This window comes from Chaetomium fimeti (assembly GCF_033439085.1).
Source record: "Chaetomium fimeti strain CBS 168.71 chromosome Unknown B0H64scaffold_3, whole genome shotgun sequence".
Classification (NCBI taxonomy): domain Eukaryota; kingdom Fungi; phylum Ascomycota; class Sordariomycetes; order Sordariales; family Chaetomiaceae; genus Chaetomium; species Chaetomium fimeti.
This window is the reverse complement of record NW_026944331.1, coordinates 3,809,475-3,826,979: the sequence shown is the minus strand read 5'-3', so window position 1 is coordinate 3,826,979 and position 17,505 is coordinate 3,809,475. Positions and strand designations below refer to the sequence as shown.

General features: G+C 57.9%; 8 protein-coding genes across 8 annotated transcripts; 5 read left to right on the top strand and 3 right to left on the bottom strand.

The window, feature by feature from the left end:
- Positions 1-78: 78 nt before the first annotated feature.
- On the top strand, positions 79-2,068 carry B0H64DRAFT_132745 (P-loop containing nucleoside triphosphate hydrolase protein). Its single transcript, XM_062798149.1, has 4 exons — positions 79-490; positions 550-668; positions 722-756; positions 808-2,068. The coding sequence occupies exons 1-4, from the start codon at positions 414-416 to the stop codon at positions 2,014-2,016; spliced, it is 1,440 nt and encodes a 479-aa protein (XP_062661366.1). The 5' UTR covers positions 79-413; the 3' UTR covers positions 2,017-2,068.
- On the bottom strand, positions 2,069-3,363 carry B0H64DRAFT_132746 (mitochondrial resolvase Ydc2). Its single transcript, XM_062798150.1, has one exon. It carries the CDS (start codon positions 3,273-3,275, stop codon positions 2,121-2,123), a length of 1,155 nt encoding a protein of 384 aa, XP_062661365.1. The 5' UTR covers positions 3,276-3,363; the 3' UTR covers positions 2,069-2,120.
- A 444-nt stretch (positions 3,364-3,807) lies between these two features.
- On the top strand, positions 3,808-5,664 carry B0H64DRAFT_132748 (uncharacterized protein). The gene is made up of 2 exons (XM_062798151.1): positions 3,808-4,226; positions 4,282-5,664. The coding sequence occupies exons 1-2, from the start codon at positions 3,973-3,975 to the stop codon at positions 5,537-5,539; spliced, it is 1,512 nt and encodes a 503-aa protein (XP_062661364.1). The 5' UTR covers positions 3,808-3,972; the 3' UTR covers positions 5,540-5,664.
- A 482-nt stretch (positions 5,665-6,146) lies between these two features.
- Positions 6,147-6,579, top strand: B0H64DRAFT_441275 (uncharacterized protein; the record flags this gene model as incomplete). The annotated part of the gene is made up of 2 exons (XM_062806556.1): positions 6,147-6,360; positions 6,551-6,579. 2 exons carry the CDS (start codon positions 6,147-6,149, stop codon positions 6,577-6,579), a joined length of 243 nt encoding a protein of 80 aa, XP_062661363.1.
- Positions 6,580-7,161: 582 nt separating this feature from the next.
- Positions 7,162-9,817, top strand: B0H64DRAFT_393223 (exocyst complex component Sec6-domain-containing protein). Its single transcript, XM_062803622.1, has one exon. It carries the CDS (start codon positions 7,302-7,304, stop codon positions 9,555-9,557), a length of 2,256 nt encoding a protein of 751 aa, XP_062661362.1. The 5' UTR covers positions 7,162-7,301; the 3' UTR covers positions 9,558-9,817.
- A 1,219-nt stretch (positions 9,818-11,036) lies between these two features.
- B0H64DRAFT_339852 (Ima1 N-terminal domain-containing protein) lies at positions 11,037-13,706 on the bottom strand. The gene is made up of 3 exons (XM_062801215.1): positions 13,370-13,706; positions 12,480-13,298; positions 11,037-12,426 (listed from the first exon to the last, which is right to left on the bottom strand). Exons 1-3 carry the CDS (start codon positions 13,502-13,504, stop codon positions 11,356-11,358), a joined length of 2,025 nt encoding a protein of 674 aa, XP_062661361.1. The 5' UTR covers positions 13,505-13,706; the 3' UTR covers positions 11,037-11,355.
- Positions 13,707-14,769: 1,063 nt separating this feature from the next.
- B0H64DRAFT_441272 (glycosyltransferase family 1 protein) lies at positions 14,770-15,716 on the top strand (the record flags this gene model as incomplete). The annotated part of the gene is made up of 2 exons (XM_062806555.1): positions 14,770-14,937; positions 14,985-15,716. The coding sequence occupies 2 exons, from the start codon at positions 14,770-14,772 to the stop codon at positions 15,714-15,716; spliced, it is 900 nt and encodes a 299-aa protein (XP_062661360.1).
- Positions 15,717-16,176: 460 nt separating this feature from the next.
- B0H64DRAFT_393217 (37S ribosomal protein S25, mitochondrial) lies at positions 16,177-17,456 on the bottom strand. Its single transcript, XM_062803621.1, has 2 exons — positions 16,733-17,456; positions 16,177-16,649 (listed from the first exon to the last, which is right to left on the bottom strand). The coding sequence occupies exons 1-2, from the start codon at positions 17,122-17,124 to the stop codon at positions 16,322-16,324; spliced, it is 720 nt and encodes a 239-aa protein (XP_062661359.1). The 5' UTR covers positions 17,125-17,456; the 3' UTR covers positions 16,177-16,321.
- Positions 17,457-17,505: the final 49 nt, after the last annotated feature.

The window sequence follows — 17,505 nt, the reverse complement described above, 5'->3', positions numbered from 1 at the left end:
GACGGGAGTGATGGAGTACGGAGTCGCAACGAGTCGGTCCTTATTCATACCCTAACCCTCAGCCGATTCCTGCTTTGCAATGCCCAAATCGCGGGATGATCATGTCAACAACAACAACAGCCTTCGAGTTGTCTAACATTGGTGGTATTGAGTCGACGCCGGGTGATAAAAATTAGCCGATGATAGCGAGGTGGCAGAACGATCAAACAATTTAGATTTTCGTTTCGCCGGCAGTCTGGACCTCCCACTCTTTCTCACCGGACTACTTCGTACCAAGACCGGGAACCAACTCAGAAATCTACACCTCCCAGAATCGAACTCGCAAAATGCAAGAACGGGTGCGCGGCAACAAAAAGTGAAAAGACCACTATGCTATACATGGCCTCTCGACGAAATCACAAGGATTGGGTACCATGCCTCTCGCCAGGAGCGACTCGCTGCAGGACATCGACTTCACCCTCCGGCGGCAGTTCAATAAAACGACGTTCAGGTATGCGGTCATGGTTGTTTTTCAAGATTGAGAATAAATCATATCTAATGCATGATTAGACCGCACCAGCGTGAGATCATTCTCGCTGCCCTCGATGGGAAAGATGTCTTCGTCCAGGCAGCCACATCGTTTGGCAAGAGTTTATGCTTTCAGCTGCCTGCCGTGATAGACCCGGGGAGTATGGCTCCCTCCCATGGTCTTCACCCGAGAAAAGAAATTTACAAAGTCTAGTCACAATCGTTATCTCTCCGCTTTTGAGTCTCATGGTAGGTTACAACCGGCCACCCTAGTAAACGCTGTTATCTAACCAGCCTCAGATGAACCAAGTCGAGGCTCTCCGTGCGGCCAACGTTGATGCCCGTACACTAAACAGCAATATCGCTCTCTCTGAGCGGGACCGGATCTACCAGGATCTGGCTACGGGCCACCCGCGCACCCGACTCCTTTACGTGACCCCCGAGCTCTGCTCCTTCGACCGCTTCCGCGAGCGGCTCAAATTCGTCTATGAGCAGAAAGAGCTCGCCCGCATCGCCGTCGATGAGGCCCACTGTATTTCAGAATGGGGTCATGACTTTCGCAAGGACTTCAAACGCCTCTCATGGTTCCGCGAGACCTTTCCGGACGTCCCCATTATGTGTCTCACCGCCACCGCCAACGAGCAAGTCCGACGAGACATCCTGTCCACCCTGGGGATGGATAAAGTGCCCGAGAGGTTGCGGAACTTCACCATGACCGCCCACCGGCCGAACCTCCACCTCGAAGTCCGTTTCACAAGCGACGAGGCCAACGACCGCTACGACGACTTCGTCACCTGGCTCAAGGGGGTATACTCGCGACGGGCTGCCGCCGACCGCAAACCCGAGCTAGAAGCCGCGAGCGAGCGGGTCGACAGTGTCCCGGGCATCATCTACACCATCTCGCGCGACGAGTGCGAGTCCCTCGCGGCAGCCCTCCGCTGCGAGGAGATCGGCGCGCGCCCCTTCCACGCGAAGCTGCCCAAGGGGGTCAAGGAGGAGACGCTCGCGCGGTGGATCGCCAACGAGCCCGGGTACGACATCATCGTGGCTACTACGGCGTTCGGCATGGGCATTGATAAGGAGAACGTGCGGTTTGTCGTGCACTGGCGCCTGCCCAAGAGCTTCGAGGGCTACTACCAGGAGGCTGGCCGGGCCGGGCGTGACGGGAACGCGAGTTACTGCTTCTTGTACTATGCCCGCGAGGATAGGGATCGGGTGTGTAATATGGTGATGAAGGACGGGCCGCCGGGAAATGACAAGAACAAGCAGGCGCGGATGCAGAGCCTGAACCGGCTGGTTGCCTACTGCGAGGATACGAGTGGTTGTCGGCATGCCGCGATTTGCAAGTATTTTGGGGAGGAGAAAGTACCAGAGTGCGATTATGCGTGTGACTGGCATAAAGATGCGGCAGGGCTAAAGAAGAGGATGATGCGGGGACTGGCCAGCGAGGAGTGGGTGAGTACGCAGCGGCAGGAGGGGATGTATGATGATTATTATTACAGCGATTAGGGGGCGAACAATGAGCCCTGAACGCCAAACGAGGACGGCTTATAACGCTAGGATATATCGCCCCCTATTTGGTAATAATCACATATGCCCCTGTTTCTGGTGTGCTATACCTTCTCCTCTTCAAGCAACTCCGGCCGCTCCTTGATCAACGCCTCTAAGTTCCTCCGCCACTGGAGCCACACCATGCCCTGCAATACGGCATCCGACAAGTCATCCATCTTGGTCACCACCTCCGCCACCTCGGTCCTCTCAACCGCTTCAGTTTCAGTGGCCTTCTTTTTCCTCCCACCCTTCCCCTTCCCACCCCCCCTCCTTTCCACCCCATCCATAAACAAGCTCACCATCTCCTTCGCCTGCCCCTTTTCCGCAACCACCATCCCCCCTCCCTCCAGAAGCCCACCCATAATATCCACCTTCCCCCTCTTCAACGTCCGATACGCCTTCCCCGCCGTAGCCTTCCCCTTCCCCTTCCCCTTTACCTCCTCCCCATCACCCTTCCCCCCACCAACACCAGCACCAGCACCAGCACCCTCCCCAACCGGGATCAAAAACTCCGCCACCGTCTTCGGCAGCACCGACGTGACATCCCACTCCCACTCCACACCACCACCACCACCACCAGCCGTCCCGCGCAGCGCGGCGAACGCGGCGTGCAGCATGGCCTCGAGCGAGTTGACGCGCAGCGTCCACTCGAAGATGGGCGCCGCGCCCCCCGTGCGGAACCGCTGCCGCTCGATCAGCACGTGGGTCGGCCGCAGCGGGAGCAGCCGCGTCTTGACGAGGTCTGCCGTCAGCGCGGCGAGGGTGGAAGGGGAGAAGGCTTCTGCGTCGGGGTCGGCGTTTGGGTCTAACGGGGCTGGGTTGGGTGGGGGGGGTTCTGAGGGGGTGGTGGTTGGTTTGGTGGTCTTCTTTTTCTTTTTGGTGGTTTGGGGGGTGGTGGTGGTGGTGTTGGTGGGGAGGGTGAGGTCTAGGCGGTGCCAGGCGTGGAGGCGGATTGGGGAGTCTAGCTGGGTGTCGTTCGGGGAGAGGGTTTTTTTCTTCGATGGGGGTGCTGGACTGATGAGGGAGAAGGCGAAGTTCTTGAGGCCCATGTCGATGCTGAGGATGCGAGCTGAAGAGGGGACGGGCTGGAAATGTCTCGCGGCATGGCGGAGACGCTGGACGAGGACGGGCTTGGTGCCGGATTTTGGGAGACCGCACGATGCGCAGAGTGCCTTGAGGGTGAGGCCCGTTTCACCAAGAAGGGGTTTGGTCGTCATGGTGGCATAGGTACTGGTGATGGCGGTACTGTCGCAGAGGGTGAGGTGAAGCTGGAGTGAAGCTAAAGGATACGGTGAGCAATGATAGTAGGAAAAGCAAAAGCAATCGGATATTTATTTATGTATGAGAGCGGGGTGATCTCAGGTGGCAGTACCTTATCTATTGGAAGCAAAATTAGGGTAAAATACAGTAAAAAGCCGATTCCTCGCCAACGCTAAATGCCAATAAAGACTCGCTGATAATATGGATTAGTTGAAAAGTAAACAACAAATTGTTTAATATAGTTGTCTTGAATTGAAAGTTGAAAGAGAAGAGCATCAATGGTGGGGCATTCGTCACAAGCTCGAGACCCCTGCAAAAAGCCATCGTTTCTGCCGGAGAGGTGGGGCTAGTTTTTCCCAAGTCCCGGCATCTCTTTGCGCTGTCGGCTGGTCTTTGATCTCGTCGCTAAGTTACTGAGTAATCCATCTTTTCTAATCTGCACCGTGCTGATTCATCCGATGTGGTAGTCAGATTTGGAATTCTGGATTGCCTACCTCGGATCATAGAAGCCCACCCTGCAGTTGCGCAATCCCGAGGACGGTGTTCCCTGCATGACGGATTTGTCACGTTTGCCCACTTGCCCACTCACTTTGTACATAACCCCTCCACCCCGCGATACCCCTCTGCCTCGCCGCAGAGACACCACTCACTTCCATGCAACCACTTTCACTTTTAGCGAGACGTCCCTTGCTCTCGTCCATACCCGCCGCAAGCCGAATCACCACACTATCCCGCCACTTTTCCCAAACATCCCTCGCCATGGCGCCCATTTCCAAGGAGACCGACTTCCTCGTGATAGGAGGCGGGAGCGGTGGTCTCGGTGCCGCGCGCGCGGCCAGCGCTAAGTTTGGGACCAAGGCGATGGTTATTGAGGGCAAGCGGCTAGGAGGCACATGTGTCAACGTCGGGTCAGTAAAGTTCCTCTCGTATCTAACCGTAGAACAAGCCACTGACAGCCCCTAGTTGCGTCCCGAAGAAAGTAACCTTCAACGCCGCCGCCATCGCCGAGACGATCCACCAATCCAAGTCGTACGGATTCAACATCCAAGAAACCGCCCCGTTCGACTGGAGCACCTTCAAGAAGAAGCGCGACGCCTACATTCTCCGACTGAACGGCATCTACGAGCGCAATCTCGCCAACGACAAGGTCGAGTACGTGCACGGCTGGGCGAAGATCCTTTCCCGCAACCAGGTCGAGGTGACGCTCGACGACGGCACCAAGACGGTGGTCAACGCCAAGAAAATCCTCATTGCGGTCGGCGGCAACCCGACGGTCCCGCCGCAGATCCCCGGGTCCGAGCTCGGCACTAACAGCGACGGCTTCTTCGATATCGAGACGCTCCCGAAGAAGGTAGCGCTCGTCGGAGCCGGTTACATTGCGGTCGAGTTCGCGGGCATGTTCAATGCCCTTGGCGTCGAGACACACCTGTTCATCCGGCACGATACCTTCCTAAGGCACTTCGACCCCATAATTCAGGAGGGCGTTACCAAGGAGTATGAGAGGCTCGGCGTGAAGCTGCACAAGCAGAGCGCGGCCACCAAGGTGGAGAAGGACGAGGCCGGGAAGCTTACGATCCATTACAAGGAGGGGAGCAGCGAAGGGGTTGTTTCGGGAGTGGACCACCTCATCTGGGCTGTCGGGCGCACGCCCGCCACAGCAGACCTTGGATTGGAGTCGGCTGGTGTGCAGCTCAACGAGAAGGGCTACATTGTCGCGGACGACTACCAAAACACCAACGTCGAGGACATCTATGCGCTTGGCGACGTGACGGGCCGGGTCGAGCTCACACCGGTGGCTATTGCCGCGGGCCGCAGGCTTGCTGCGCGGTTGTTTGGGCCGGAGCAGTTCAGCACATTAAGACTCGACTACGGAAACATCCCATCAGTCGTGTTCGCTCACCCCGAGGTTGGGTCCATCGGGTTGACAGAGCCGGAGGCGGTTGAGAAGTACGGGCGAGAGAACCTCAAGATCTACAAGACGAACTTTACCGCCATGTACTACGCCATGATGGAGCCCGATCAGAAGGGTCCTACCGCCTACAAGCTGATTTGCGCGGGCCCCGAGGAGAGGGTTGTCGGTCTACACATTCTGGGGCTTGGCAGCGGGGAGATGCTCCAGGGCTTTGGTGTTGCCGTCAAGATGGGTGCCACCAAGGCCGACTTTGACAGCTGCGTGGCCATCCACCCGACGAGCGCGGAGGAGCTGGTGACTTTGAAATAGATATGGCCTAGAGGGTTGAGCTTGGAAGATACCATGTCTTGCGTCTTGGCTGAATAGACTTGTAATTCACATATTGTTTTCTGATGCTTGTCGGTAACGGAATATTGATTTGCACAAATAACCACAAACCACAAACTCGAAGCATACAAGTTGCTTGGAGAGCATCTCCCTCCAACTAATTCGAACCAGAGACTCTGTTGTGAGCCGTGTGAGCTTGTCGTGCTTGTCGAGTTCAACCCTAACCCGGGAGATGCCATCCCTGCGTCGCTTACATAAAGCCACCCCTGTCAATCCGGCAGCCCAATGCCGCGGAAGCGCAAAAAGTCACACCACCTCGGGCAGCCGAGCTCCAATCCAAACGTCAATGCTCCAGTCGAGCGTCACAGCCGAATTCCAAGCTCGAATTCACCTCACCACCACTCCCCGCCGTCGCCAACCAGCACACAACAATCTCCACTCACTCATTCAAGGTAAACCACCACCACCAAGCACCCCCCAATCTCAAACCACCAACCCCCCCCAATTGAACCCTCCCCACCACCCCGCCAAACCAAACCAACCCAAAACCAACCCACCAACTAACACCCCCCTCCTTCCCATAAAAAAGATGCTCACCCGCGCGACCCTCCGCACCACCACCACCGCGGCCGCCGCGGCCCGCCGCGCCGCCTTCTCGACCACGCGCGCCCGCCTCTCGTCCCCCTACCACTACCCCGAGGGCCCGCTGTCCAACATTCCGTTCAACCCGCGCAAGAAGGGCTTCGGGATCGCGTACTGGACGTTCATGGCTACGGGGTTCGGGATGCCTTTTGGTATTTGCGGTGAGTACTGCTTTTTGTTGTGTGTGTGGTTGGGGTTGGGGGTTTGGGAGGGATTGTTGGGGACGGGTTGGTTTCCCGAGGAGGGGTGTTGGGATGGGGGAGGGTTTGAAGGGGGAGGTGGAGGGAGGATTATTTGAGGTTGGGAGGTGATGTTGAGGGAGAATATATGCTGACGTTGCTTGGAATACAGTCTGGCAGACTTACCACCCGGCCAAGTAAACTCGCCATGCGCGGTGTTCAGGTTGGGAGGTGATGAACGGAGCAGTGCGCTCGGCGTTGGAGAGGTTGATGAACAAGGGGGACGGGATAGCTCTACAGAGGAAGGGATGTGTCTGTACATGATACGGGGCTATAGTAGACATCAAAAAGATTCGTTTCCTTGGGTTGCTATTTGTGTTGGGCTGGATGCTTTCCCTGCGGGCCTGACGGTGACTTGAAATGGCGAGACACTAGGTGACTTACCCAAGTCTAGCTACGAGCTCGAACGATTGCGAGCTTGCTATCTTCTAAACGACCATGGAACTAGTCGAGGAATTTGACTTCGAGGTGACCTTCCCACAGCTTCCTGTTGGGTTTAATGAGAACGCGCAGCATAGTCTGAGCAATCCCTTATAAACCTAAATAACTATCAAGCAGATATCCGGCAATGCCAATAAGCTTGCTCAATCTCATGCTATCTGCCGACCTGCTCCTCTCGTTTGTTCGCTCTTCATGCTTCCTTGCCCAAGACAATGTGGGGCTGGTTTGATGATTGCGCACAGACCACAGCCCACGCCGCATCAGCATCCCAAGACTTCGATCGCAGGGGCATACGCCAGGGGATGCGCTTGCGACACTCAACACCAAACCCCCGCCCGAGCACGACAGCTCTTATCGTTTCCTTCGGAGGACGCGCCACCCCCGCCACGAGATGGTCTGACACATAACGGCAGCAACCCACCATGGACGTGCCGCCGGTCAAGCTGTCGGAGCTGCTCCGGCACCCGGACGACCTCGACAAGATCGCGGGGCTCAAAGCCGAGTTTGCCCGCAAGAAGGCCGCCGTCGACTCCCAGCTGCGCGGCGGCCTGCGTGAGCAGCTCGAGACCACCCAGGCTGGCATGAATGGCCTGACCGACGGCCAGAAGACGGTGCAGCAGATCAAGGATGAGATGATCAAGATCGACAAGATATGCTCCGAGTCGCAGAACATGATTACCGACTTCGCGACCATCAACCTCGTGTCGCAGGCGCACCGCAACTTCGGCGCCGTCGAGACCATGCGCCGAAACCTCGAGACCTTCAATGAGCGCCTCAGCGGCATCCAGGAGATGCTGCGCCAGGACGACGAGGACGCCGAGAACATGCCAAATCTACTGGCGGTGCACTACGAGCTGACCCAGCTGCGGAACATCCGAGACGACGCAATTGAGCAAATACAACGCGCCGACGATCCGGGCCTGCAGTCGACACTGGAAGATTACTTTGAGCGCCTGGACCAAGCGATCGAGTGGTTCGACGAGCACATCAGCCTGATCGCGAGGAGCTTGGTCAACCTCGTGATTGCGGACAACACAAGCCTGGTAGTGCGGTTCGCACTGATAATAGAGGCGGAGGAGAAGAGCGACCAGAGGGTGCTCGCGCTACAAGAAGCACTCAAGGACCACAAGGAGATGGCGACGCGGTTCCAGAGCATCACGGACGGCGCCAAGACGGTACGCGGCTACAAGGACAAGTTCCTCGAATGCATCAGGAAGATTGGCGAGGGGCAATTTGAGCAGAGCAGGGAGGAGTTCATGGATGACCCTGAGGCGTTGGAGAAGAGCCTGCGGTGGTACTTCAACGACCTCAACACGGTCAGGCTAGGCATGGTGCAGTTGATGCCGAAGAAATGGAAGATGTTTAGGGCGTGGACAAACATATACCACGGCATGATGCATGACTTTCTCATCAAGGTTATCGACGACCCGCAAGCCAGCTCGGCGCATGCGCTGGAAATCGTCGGCTGGCCCGAGAAATACTACCGGAAAATGAACAAGCTGGGCTTCAAGCAGGAGGAGCTCACTCCACACGTCATCGACAACCGCGAGACCGAACTTGTGCGCGATTTCCGCGCGCTCATCATCAAGTTCCTGGACGAGTGGATCGGCCGTATCTGGACACAGGAGACCAAGGACTTTGCCGACCGCAACGTCGAAGGCGGCAACCTGGACCAGGACGAGTATGGCTACTTCCGAAACAAGAACCTGGTAGACCTTTGGCGCATGTTGCGTGGGCAGATCGATGCGGCTGCCAACTCGAAACGGGCCGATGTCGCCGAGGGCGTGGTCGACGCCATGTTCCAGCGGTTGCGGCAGCGCCAGCAGTCGTGGCAAAAGATGCTCGAAGAGGAGGCGTCGCGCTACGAGACCGACAAGGCGGGCGACCTGGAAGGGTTTCAGCCGTTGCAGGATTGGCTCGTGGCGACAGCCAACGACCAAATCGCATGCATCGACGACAACGAGGACGAGGGCCGCTTGGCATACCTGTCCGACTTCAAGAAGAAGTTCGGCGCTCTCGTGTCGCCGCAATACATGGACCGCGCCGAAGCCGAAGTGGCAATCCTGCGTGACGGCTACCTCGACCTCAGCACCTGGTGTATCACCCGGTTTGCACAGCTCGTGTTCTCAGTCGACTTCAAGACGGTCATGCCCGACTTTTTCACGTCACGGTGGTACACGAGCACCGCCATGGCGCGCATGGTGGCTACGTTTGAGGAATATGTCGGCGACTACCGCCAGGTGCTACATCACTCGCTCGTCGACATCTTCATCGAGATCTTTGCCGACGAGCTGCTGATCCGGTACCTGATGTCGGTGCGCAACAAGGGCGCCAAGTTCCGCCGGTCGGACCAGTATCAGGACAAGATCTTTGACGACCTCAAGACCGCGTTTGACTTCTTCAACAGCCTGCCGAACCCGGCGGTGGGCAACTCCATCAAGGAGACGTGGCGTGTCACCGAGCCGTTCTTGCAGCTGCTGTCGGTGGAGAAGGAGCGCGTCCCGGATACGTTTGAAGCGTTCAAGGCGGCGTACTGGGACTTGCAGATCAGCTGGGTCGAGGCGGTGCTGCGGTCGAGAGACGACTTTGAGCGGAGTATGCTGAATGCGGTCAAGGCGAGGGCGGCGCAGATGGATGTGGTCAGGGGGCCTGAGACGATAATGAGCAAGGTCAAGTGATCTGTAATGAATGATGGGTTATGAGGCCGTACGTACAGATGTACTCGGTACAGAGTCGGCCGTGATGTGTGTGCGGATATCCCCCTGATTGGCCCGCATGTTCCTGGGGCAACTACCAGATTAGGAAATTAAGCAAACATTGGCTGGTGGAATTCAGCCGCCTCAGCAGTTGGCCGTTTGCATTTTGAGAACGTCCAGGGTTCGGCCAACGTGCTGAGATACGATACCCTTATTTCACTACATCTTTCTTGTCACTCAACTTATCCCTGGTGCCGCCTCGAATGAAAACCATGGCACGCAATTTCAATACACACAACACCAAGTCTCGACTTGTCTCTTCTTGGCTACACGAGATTCCCTCTGATTTGGAAAGTGAGGGTGAAGAGACATTGGTCACTCCATCCGTCTACGAACAGACTTATCCCAGGCGGCAAAAAGATGAAATCCAGCCTACTCAACGACGACCAAAACGACAACCAGCACCGGAAGCAGAATCGGAACCGGAACCAGAACTGGAACCACAACCACAATTATCACCACAACCCCAGACCCCGATTCGATCCGTCCGGGTTCCAAAGCTCACCCCTAAGCAACCGCTCTATCCATCTCTGAAGAGTCCAACCCGCTCTCCCACCCGACCTCAACCACAACCCCGTCAGAACCAAAACCAAGACCAAATCCAGAACCAAACCCCGAAGAACCAACCGCAACCTCAACCCCCCCTTCCCCCCACCAAATCCTCCCCCATTAAACCCTCCCCCACCAAACCCACCACCCCAACCCCCACCCCCCTCCCCCTCCGCGACCAAATCCACCACAACTTCACCCTCCACTGCCCCCTCTGCCACCCCCCCCTCCCATCCACCTCAACCCCCCCCACCCCCACCACAGAAACCTGCCCCCGCTGCGAAACCGCCCGGTCCTACACCACCCGCCCGCACCACAGCCTGTCCTTCCTCTCCTCCCACCTGCTGCCCATCTCCGAGGTGTTCTCCTTCGACGAGACGGTCGCCTATCTCAACCAGGCCGTGGTGAACCGTCTGGCGGGGGTGCTGGCGAGGGGGGGCAGGGGGGATAAAGTGAGGGGGGTGGGAAGGACGTGGCCGACGCTGGATGATTTTGATTTTGTGAGGGGGTTGGCGGAGGGGAGGAGGAGCGTTTTTGAGGGGTTTGGGGGGGAGGGGGGAGGGGGGTTGGGGTTGGATCGGTTTGGGATGGTGAGGGATCGGCGGTGATTTTGGGGTTGTCGTATTCTTTTTCTGTTTTCTTGTTGTTTTTGGGGGTGCGGGCTTGGGTTGGGGGTGGGAACGGTTGGGCCTTGAAAGGTTGGGGCTTGGGGGGATGGGAAGCTTGTGGTTTTGCATTGGTTACATTTCGAGGTCGGGGGCATGGGCAGCAGCTACCCGCCGCCGGTTGGGTATGAAATATCGTCGGGGTTCGAGAGAGGAGGAAGATGAAATTTAAACGGTTGGGTATGGGAATTGGCAATGACGAGATAGGAAGTGGGTGAGGCACAAGAGGAGACGGGAATGCTTATTCACATTTCCTTCGCTATCTATTCAGCCCCGAGGAGTGGGATATATCAGTGGTGATCAGATATCTATGATTATGTATGCGAGTACCTTGACGAACCCAACAATCACCGCCCTATCCATGCAATGCATCCAAACGGCCGGCCCTGCCAAATAAAATCCATACCCATCCAACAAGCCGCCATACCCAACAACCGAACAAACCAAAGCACACCTGCCATGCAGAAAGAAAGAACCCCATCAGCAACCAGCAACCCACAAATCAATCAATCCCGCTTTTGGCCACTCTTCCCATCCTCCCCGTTCCCAATCAACCGTTTCCACCACCCCTCCCTCCGCCTAACCTCCTCCTCGCTCAGCTTAAACCCCTCCCCAAACAACCCCGACAACTCATTCCTCGGATCATTCCGCCTATCCTCATCCTGCCCATTCACAGCAACAGCCCGACCGACCACATCCTCCGCAAAAAAGCTCGGCTCCGCAAACGCCACCTGCCCACGCCCTCCCCCCAACTCCTCCATCCTCTCACCAACCCCATTCTCCATCCCACCACCACCCCCACCTCCATTGCTACCACCGCGCCCCCCCGCAAAAGGCGACATCCCCCCCCACTCCGGCGAGCGCGGCGGCAGCGAGTCGACCGGACTAGCCCGCAAGCGCGGCTGGTTCGGCGGGTTGAACACGCGCTGGGCGGGGGTCGTTGGCGCGGGCGGGACGCGGTACCAGAAGGGCCCTGCGCGGGGCTCGACGGGCGCCTGGCCAAAGCCTTGGGAGGAGCGCTGGCCGCGCGTGTTGAAGGCGCGGTGGCGGGATGAGGCAGAAGTGGAGGAGGACGGGTCGGCTGGTGTGAAGGGGGTGAGGGCGGACGGGGGGGCGGCGGGCGTGAGGGCGGACGGGGGGGCGAAGGGGGTGGTGGGGGTGGGGGACCAGTCCATTTCTTCGGCGGTGGATGGGGGAACTCGTGGTCGTGGTGTGGAGGGTGCTGCGAAGGGGTCGCGGGAGGCGGTGTGTGGGCGGTGGAGGTGGAGGTCGTCGATTTGTTGGAGGTTGGCGGTTAGGGTTTGGGCGGCTTGCGTGTGGGCGTGGCCCATGGGGAGGAAGTTGGCGTGGCGTTTGGGGATGGAGGGGGAGAGGTCGAGGGTTGGGGAGGGTGGTGTGGGCGAGGTCGGGGAGCGGGAGATCTCGTCGAGGAGGTCGGCTATGGATTTTGTTTCCTCGAGGCGCGTGTTTTGGGGGGACGGGGACGACTCCGGATGGTCGTGGAGGGGTTGATTCGGAGAGGCGCCGAAGAGGGGTGCCATATTGATTCGGATTGCGCGGGGGCCGAGGGTGAATAGCTAGAGCTGGTGAGCGAGTGTTTACGAGGGATTCCATGGGTGATGGAGCTTACTAGGAAGGCCAGTGATGCGGCCACGGCGTGCCCAGCTGTTTGTGTGTTTAGCAGCGGCGGGTTGGGCGTTGTCAGGTCTATCCTCTGCAAGCAAATGCGAAGGATGACGGCCATGGCCTGGAAAATGTACCATTGCGAGACTCCACTGATGTGTCTGGTGAAGCCCCTATATATCTGGACAAAGCGCGGATTCCACCACATGCTCAAGATAGTGGTAAGAATGCTCCATCCCAGCAGCCGCCCCGCGGACGGGAGGCTGCCCACCAGCGGCCCGCATGTCTTCAGCAGTCGGAAAGTCGACAGACTATCGTCCACCCCTGCCCAGACGAAATACTGCAAAAGCAAACTGTGTACCACAACCGCGTGCCATACCAGCTGCAGCAAAAGCCCGGAAATCCACAGCCACCTCCCCGCCGCATCGAACTTCTCTAGCCAGCCCTGTGTTGTAACGCTGCCCCTCGCGCTGGCGCTGCGGTCAAGCATGCGGCGCAACAAATCCGTCTTGGCCGTGTAGGCGGACTGCTCGAGGCGCCGGCGCACTCTGGGTTCGCACTCCTCGCATATCTGCGGGTAGAGGCGCTCTTGGTTCTTGCGGAAACGGTAGAGGCCCTTCTCACGCTCGGCGTAGTCGGGATCGTCGGGGTCAGGCAGGTATTGCGCGAGGGATGCGCTTAATAGGTGCTGGTTCTTGAGGCATTTTGGGCAGAATATGGCCTCCCTAGTCGGGCTCGAGGTCGGGGAGAAAGGGCGCGGAACGGCGTACTGCAACGGGGTGGCTTCTTTCTCGGTCGCGACGGGTGGATCGGTGATGTCGCCGTTCTGTTATTAGGTAGTTAGAAAAATGGTACCCAGGTAGGTGGTCATCGCCATGCAAAGCGGAGCTGAAATACCTCATCCAAATAGTTGGTGGCATCACAAAAGGGACATTCGAAGCGGCGCGTCTTGCCGTCGTATCGGGTCGAGTTCTTGCGGCCACAATAGAAGCAACTCAAGTAGCGGTTGCGGCTGCGATAAAGTCGCGACATCTTGATGGTGCTGCCAAGGTAACGAGCATTGCAGGCCAGCCACGAAATGGGACACGCGACAATGATATTTGTAGGCCGCTGCCACGCAACTGTCGAGTCTCGCGGCCTTGCTGCTGTGTTCGGGCGCTTTCTCGGCCAAGATTCTGCCGGGCGGTCGTGTTTTCGAGGTCGCTGCGTCACACCCCTTGCTGCGTCACCGACCATCCATCGCTGTTATTGGTTGCCTTTTCCAAGGGGCTCAACAACCTGGTCGAGGGGGGAACGCACAGGCCACATGGATGCAAGGCACTGTAAGTATGGTATTCGTAGCGTACCAATACAGGAGTACTCGTAGTCTGTAATTACCACCTGGCTTCACCTCTCAACCATACCTAACTCTCCTTGGGACTTCTTCTCCCATCATCCACACACAACACCCAATTAGGGAAAAGTCCAGCTCCGACTTTCGTTACGATCTGCCAAATTGATGTTGACAGGGTTTTGGTTCCTTTGAGAAACTTACATTGGCCACTGAACTTCCTCTTTTAATTTGAGAACCGATGTTAAGCAACGCAAACCGTAATTCGTTCTGTCAAGATTCAACAGAGTGCGCTTCATTGTTGGTTGACACTGGCAGAATCACAAGGTTTTCTGAACCAAATTACAAGGTGAGACATCTCATTATAAGTTCCGTGATATTCTTGTTAACCACAATAGTTAGTTGGCAACAGTTGGCAACATCCATCTCAAAATCAACAAACGTCCCTAACCCCAGAGCTCTGGACTGGTCCTTTTGTTGAACCGCCTGCTGTGACTACCTTCAACACCTTTGAACTACGCTCAGCCTAGTCCCTGATTATCTGGATTTGGCTGCTGCCTGGGGACGGTTTTACTGTGCTGGTGGCCACCCTTAAGCCAACCCCTTAACACAGTGCTCAACCTCGACATTGTGGTGAGCAGCACATCGCGGCCTGAGCAGGTTTCGGTCACTACACAGGCAGCCGACTGCACAGGCCGCCTACAACTCACATGATTCACGCTTAGTCGTCCATATCACACATCAAAGCACAATGGACCCGCCTGCAAGCACAGGTGATAATGCCATGTGCAGGCAGGAAAACAATGCAGATGGCGAGGAACGGAGCCGTTTGCAAACCTTCAATCACAAACCCGACGACAAGACCAGGTCAAGCGGCCATCCAGGGAGCAGGGCGACCGACACTGACATGAAAAAAGAAAGCTCACCTCCACAATACCTAGACTCAGTTCCGAATCCCGAGGCCGAGATGGAGAGAATTGTTCGCGAAATGATCGAGGATTTTGGTCCTGACCGTTTTGCCATTTTCGTTTACCTGGGACTCGTCGCCATCGGCATAATTTCGATTGCCGCTTTCTTCTTTCTCCCCTGGTCCTGGATGATCGCTGTCGTCGTCGTCTTGATCACCTTCGTTGTCGTAAGTTAGGTCGTCTGACACTCTACAATAAATACTAACAACCCTAGTGGCGACACTTCTCCCTCCGACGCCAGCGACCGCGCCCGGAGACGGGCCGGCGCTGGATCAGCCGGCGGGACCCGTCCACCCCCAACACGGCCGGCCTCCCGGCCGTGTACTTCCTCTACATCCTCGGTTCGGGCGGCCACACCTCGGAAATGCTCGAGACCATCAAGCGCAAGTTCGCCCCGCAAGCTAACGCCCACCGGCGCTATCTCGTCACCACGGGCGACCAAGACTCGCTCAACCGCGTGGTCAAGCTAGAGTGCCTGATCAAACGCTGCTTCCCCGACCGGCGGGCCGGCACGCTCGACGCCTTCCAGGTCCCGCGGGCACGGCGCGTGCACCAGCCCTTCTGGACGGCGCCCTTCACCTGCCTCAACACCGCCATCCACGCCATCAACGCGCTCACCCGCGAACCAGACGCGCGCCCCGCCTTGCAGCACGGCAACGCCTTCAAGTACCCGCACGTGGTGCTGACCAACGGGCCTGCGACGGGCTTCATCGTGTGCCTGGTGGCGCACCTGCTCAAGGTCTTCGGCCTCGTGCCGCGCGACCGCCTTAAGATGGTGTACGTGGAGTCGTGGGCCCGCAGCCGCTCGCTCAGCCTCACGGGCCGCCTGTTCCTGTGGTCCCGCGTCGCCGACATGTTCTGCGTCCAGCACGAGGAGCTCGCCCGCGCCACGCCTGGTGCGGTTTATGTGGGCCAGGTCGCCGCCCGCCTCGCGCCCCCGGGCTAGCAGCCCGAGGTGTCTTGGCCGCCGATGGTGTCGGTGCTGGATCGGCTGGGGCTGCGGCCGCCGCCGGGGGAGGAGGAGATTTGGGAGGGTGTGCGGGAGGGAGCGCGAGAGGAGGTATGTGAGGAAGTCCAGGAGGACGTGGGGGAGGCAGCCTAGGAAGAGGTACAAGAGGAAGTACAAGAAGACGTTCATGCCAGGGTGCCGCAGTAGTTTGCTGGGTTGAGTTTGGCTCGGCGGGGTGGCTACCTATGGCGTTCAAGGGCTCGCTCAGGCTGCGTAGTCATGATCTTACAGGGATATCAGGTGAATTTTGAGCCATGGAAAGGCCGCTTACGGTGGAATGGGGTTTGAAGTGCGGAAGAAATAATTAGCTTCCATACCTCGTTAAGGGCGTGGGCTCGGCGGGACAAGCTCTGAATCAAGGGGCATATATACCCCAGTGTTACGATCCGGCAACCAAAAAGATATCTCAAACCGTCGCTTGGGCCCCGCGAAAGTGTGTACAGGCGTCTATTTTACCGTAAATATTTTTATACAAGTGTACACGAGTAGCCTGCCGGCCCAGACGGCTCTCGAACCCAACCCCGGCCTCGGATCCCGCTTTCTTACACAACCTCTGCCTCCTCATCGGCTGCTTCCGTCGCCACATCAACAACGTTGGCATAGGCGGCGGTGCGCTCGGCCTCAAGCTTGCTGATTTCGATGGCGGCCCAACTCTTCCAAACTTCGTATGCAGCGTCCTCGAGATCCATGCCCACCTGCAAGTTGTTCTTGCCAAAGTAGGCGCCGTACATGCGCGCCTCCTCGACTGCTATCCTCCGCTCAATCTCCTCCTGTTGCCGCAGCTTGTAGAACTCCTTGCGCGCGACATCGTATGCCCGCGCCTTGGACACGCCCTGGACCTCCATGAGCCAGAGCTGGCGTTGCACGACGCTGTGATGCCGTCAGTATTTCTCCCTTTCCCGGTTTCGACACACCAAAAAAAAAAAAAAGAAACGGGGGCCGCAGTGTCCTACCTCTCACCACTCAACGCCATCCCCGGCTGCCGCAACCCCCTGGCCCAGTTCCGGTGCCGCGCGTCCTGCCCGTCCAGCTCGAGCACCAGCTTGGGCCGCGCCAGCTCCCACGGGTGGTCGCGGTAGAAGTTCTGCCGCAGCTCGTCCTCCGGGTGCACGATGGCGGTCGGCCGGAACAGGTTGCGTGGCCGCTGCGCCGCCCGCCCGCGGTCTTTCGGCTCCGTGTGCTGGATCGGGTACGGCCGCGTGAGCACCTCGGCCGGCGGGATGTGCCGCACCGCCTTCACCCACATCGGCACCGGGTTGGGCTTGCCCTCGACGACTCGGCTGGCTAGGTTGGCTTGGGCCGTGTCGTGGACCCGCGCCGCGAGGAATTGGCGGCCTCGGGCCATTTTGTGGACTTGGACTTCGACTTCGGGTTCGGTTTCAAGGTGGGTGTTGTCGAAATCGGAGGGGGGGTTTCTCGACGGTTGATGTGCCCCGGCTGAAGTCGATTATGGCTCGTGAATCGTTCCTGATTGCACCATATGCAGGTCGGTTGACCTCTTCTTTCTCCCGTCCGTTGCCTCTTCTCCCAAGAGCTACGCCGTCGTTCGAAGTGACTTTCTCTCGATCGTTGATAGATGTGGAGCTCTACGGCTTCTTCCACTGCGCGGGTCCCAAAATTTCCAAGCAGCTTGAGCCGCGCTTAGTGGGGCACTGGTGTTGAACCCGGTCAAAATTTATCCCGCGAGTTCAATTGGGTGAACTCGACTTCCATTGACTCGAGCCTG

Bases quoted from the DNA above. Each gene is read 5' to 3' on its own strand.
- B0H64DRAFT_132745 (XM_062798149.1), top strand. From the start codon at position 414: ATGCCTCTCGCCAGGAGCGACTCGCTGCAGGACATCGACTTCACCCTC. The intron at 491-549 runs GTATGCGGTCAT...ATGCATGATTAG, and splicing joins TTCAATAAAACGACGTTCAG to ACCGCACCAGCGTGAGATCA. The intron at 669-721 runs GTATGGCTCCCT...TACAAAGTCTAG, and splicing joins TGCCGTGATAGACCCGGGGA to TCACAATCGTTATCTCTCCG.
- B0H64DRAFT_132746 (XM_062798150.1), bottom strand. From the start codon at position 3,275: ATGACGACCAAACCCCTTCTTGGTGAAACGGGCCTCACCCTCAAGGCA.
- B0H64DRAFT_132748 (XM_062798151.1), top strand. From the start codon at position 3,973: ATGCAACCACTTTCACTTTTAGCGAGACGTCCCTTGCTCTCGTCCATA. The intron at 4,227-4,281 runs GTCAGTAAAGTT...GACAGCCCCTAG, and splicing joins GGCACATGTGTCAACGTCGG to TTGCGTCCCGAAGAAAGTAA.
- B0H64DRAFT_393223 (XM_062803622.1), top strand. From the start codon at position 7,302: ATGGACGTGCCGCCGGTCAAGCTGTCGGAGCTGCTCCGGCACCCGGAC.
- B0H64DRAFT_339852 (XM_062801215.1), bottom strand. From the start codon at position 13,504: ATGTCGCGACTTTATCGCAGCCGCAACCGCTACTTGAGTTGCTTCTAT. The intron at 13,299-13,369 runs GTATTTCAGCTC...ACCTAATAACAG, and splicing joins CCACCAACTATTTGGATGAG to AACGGCGACATCACCGATCC. The intron at 12,427-12,479 runs GTAAGCTCCATC...CACCAGCTCTAG, and splicing joins CCGCATCACTGGCCTTCCTA to CTATTCACCCTCGGCCCCCG.
- B0H64DRAFT_393217 (XM_062803621.1), bottom strand. From the start codon at position 17,124: ATGGCCCGAGGCCGCCAATTCCTCGCGGCGCGGGTCCACGACACGGCC. The intron at 16,650-16,732 runs GTAGGACACTGC...ACGGCATCACAG, and splicing joins ATGGCGTTGAGTGGTGAGAG to CGTCGTGCAACGCCAGCTCT.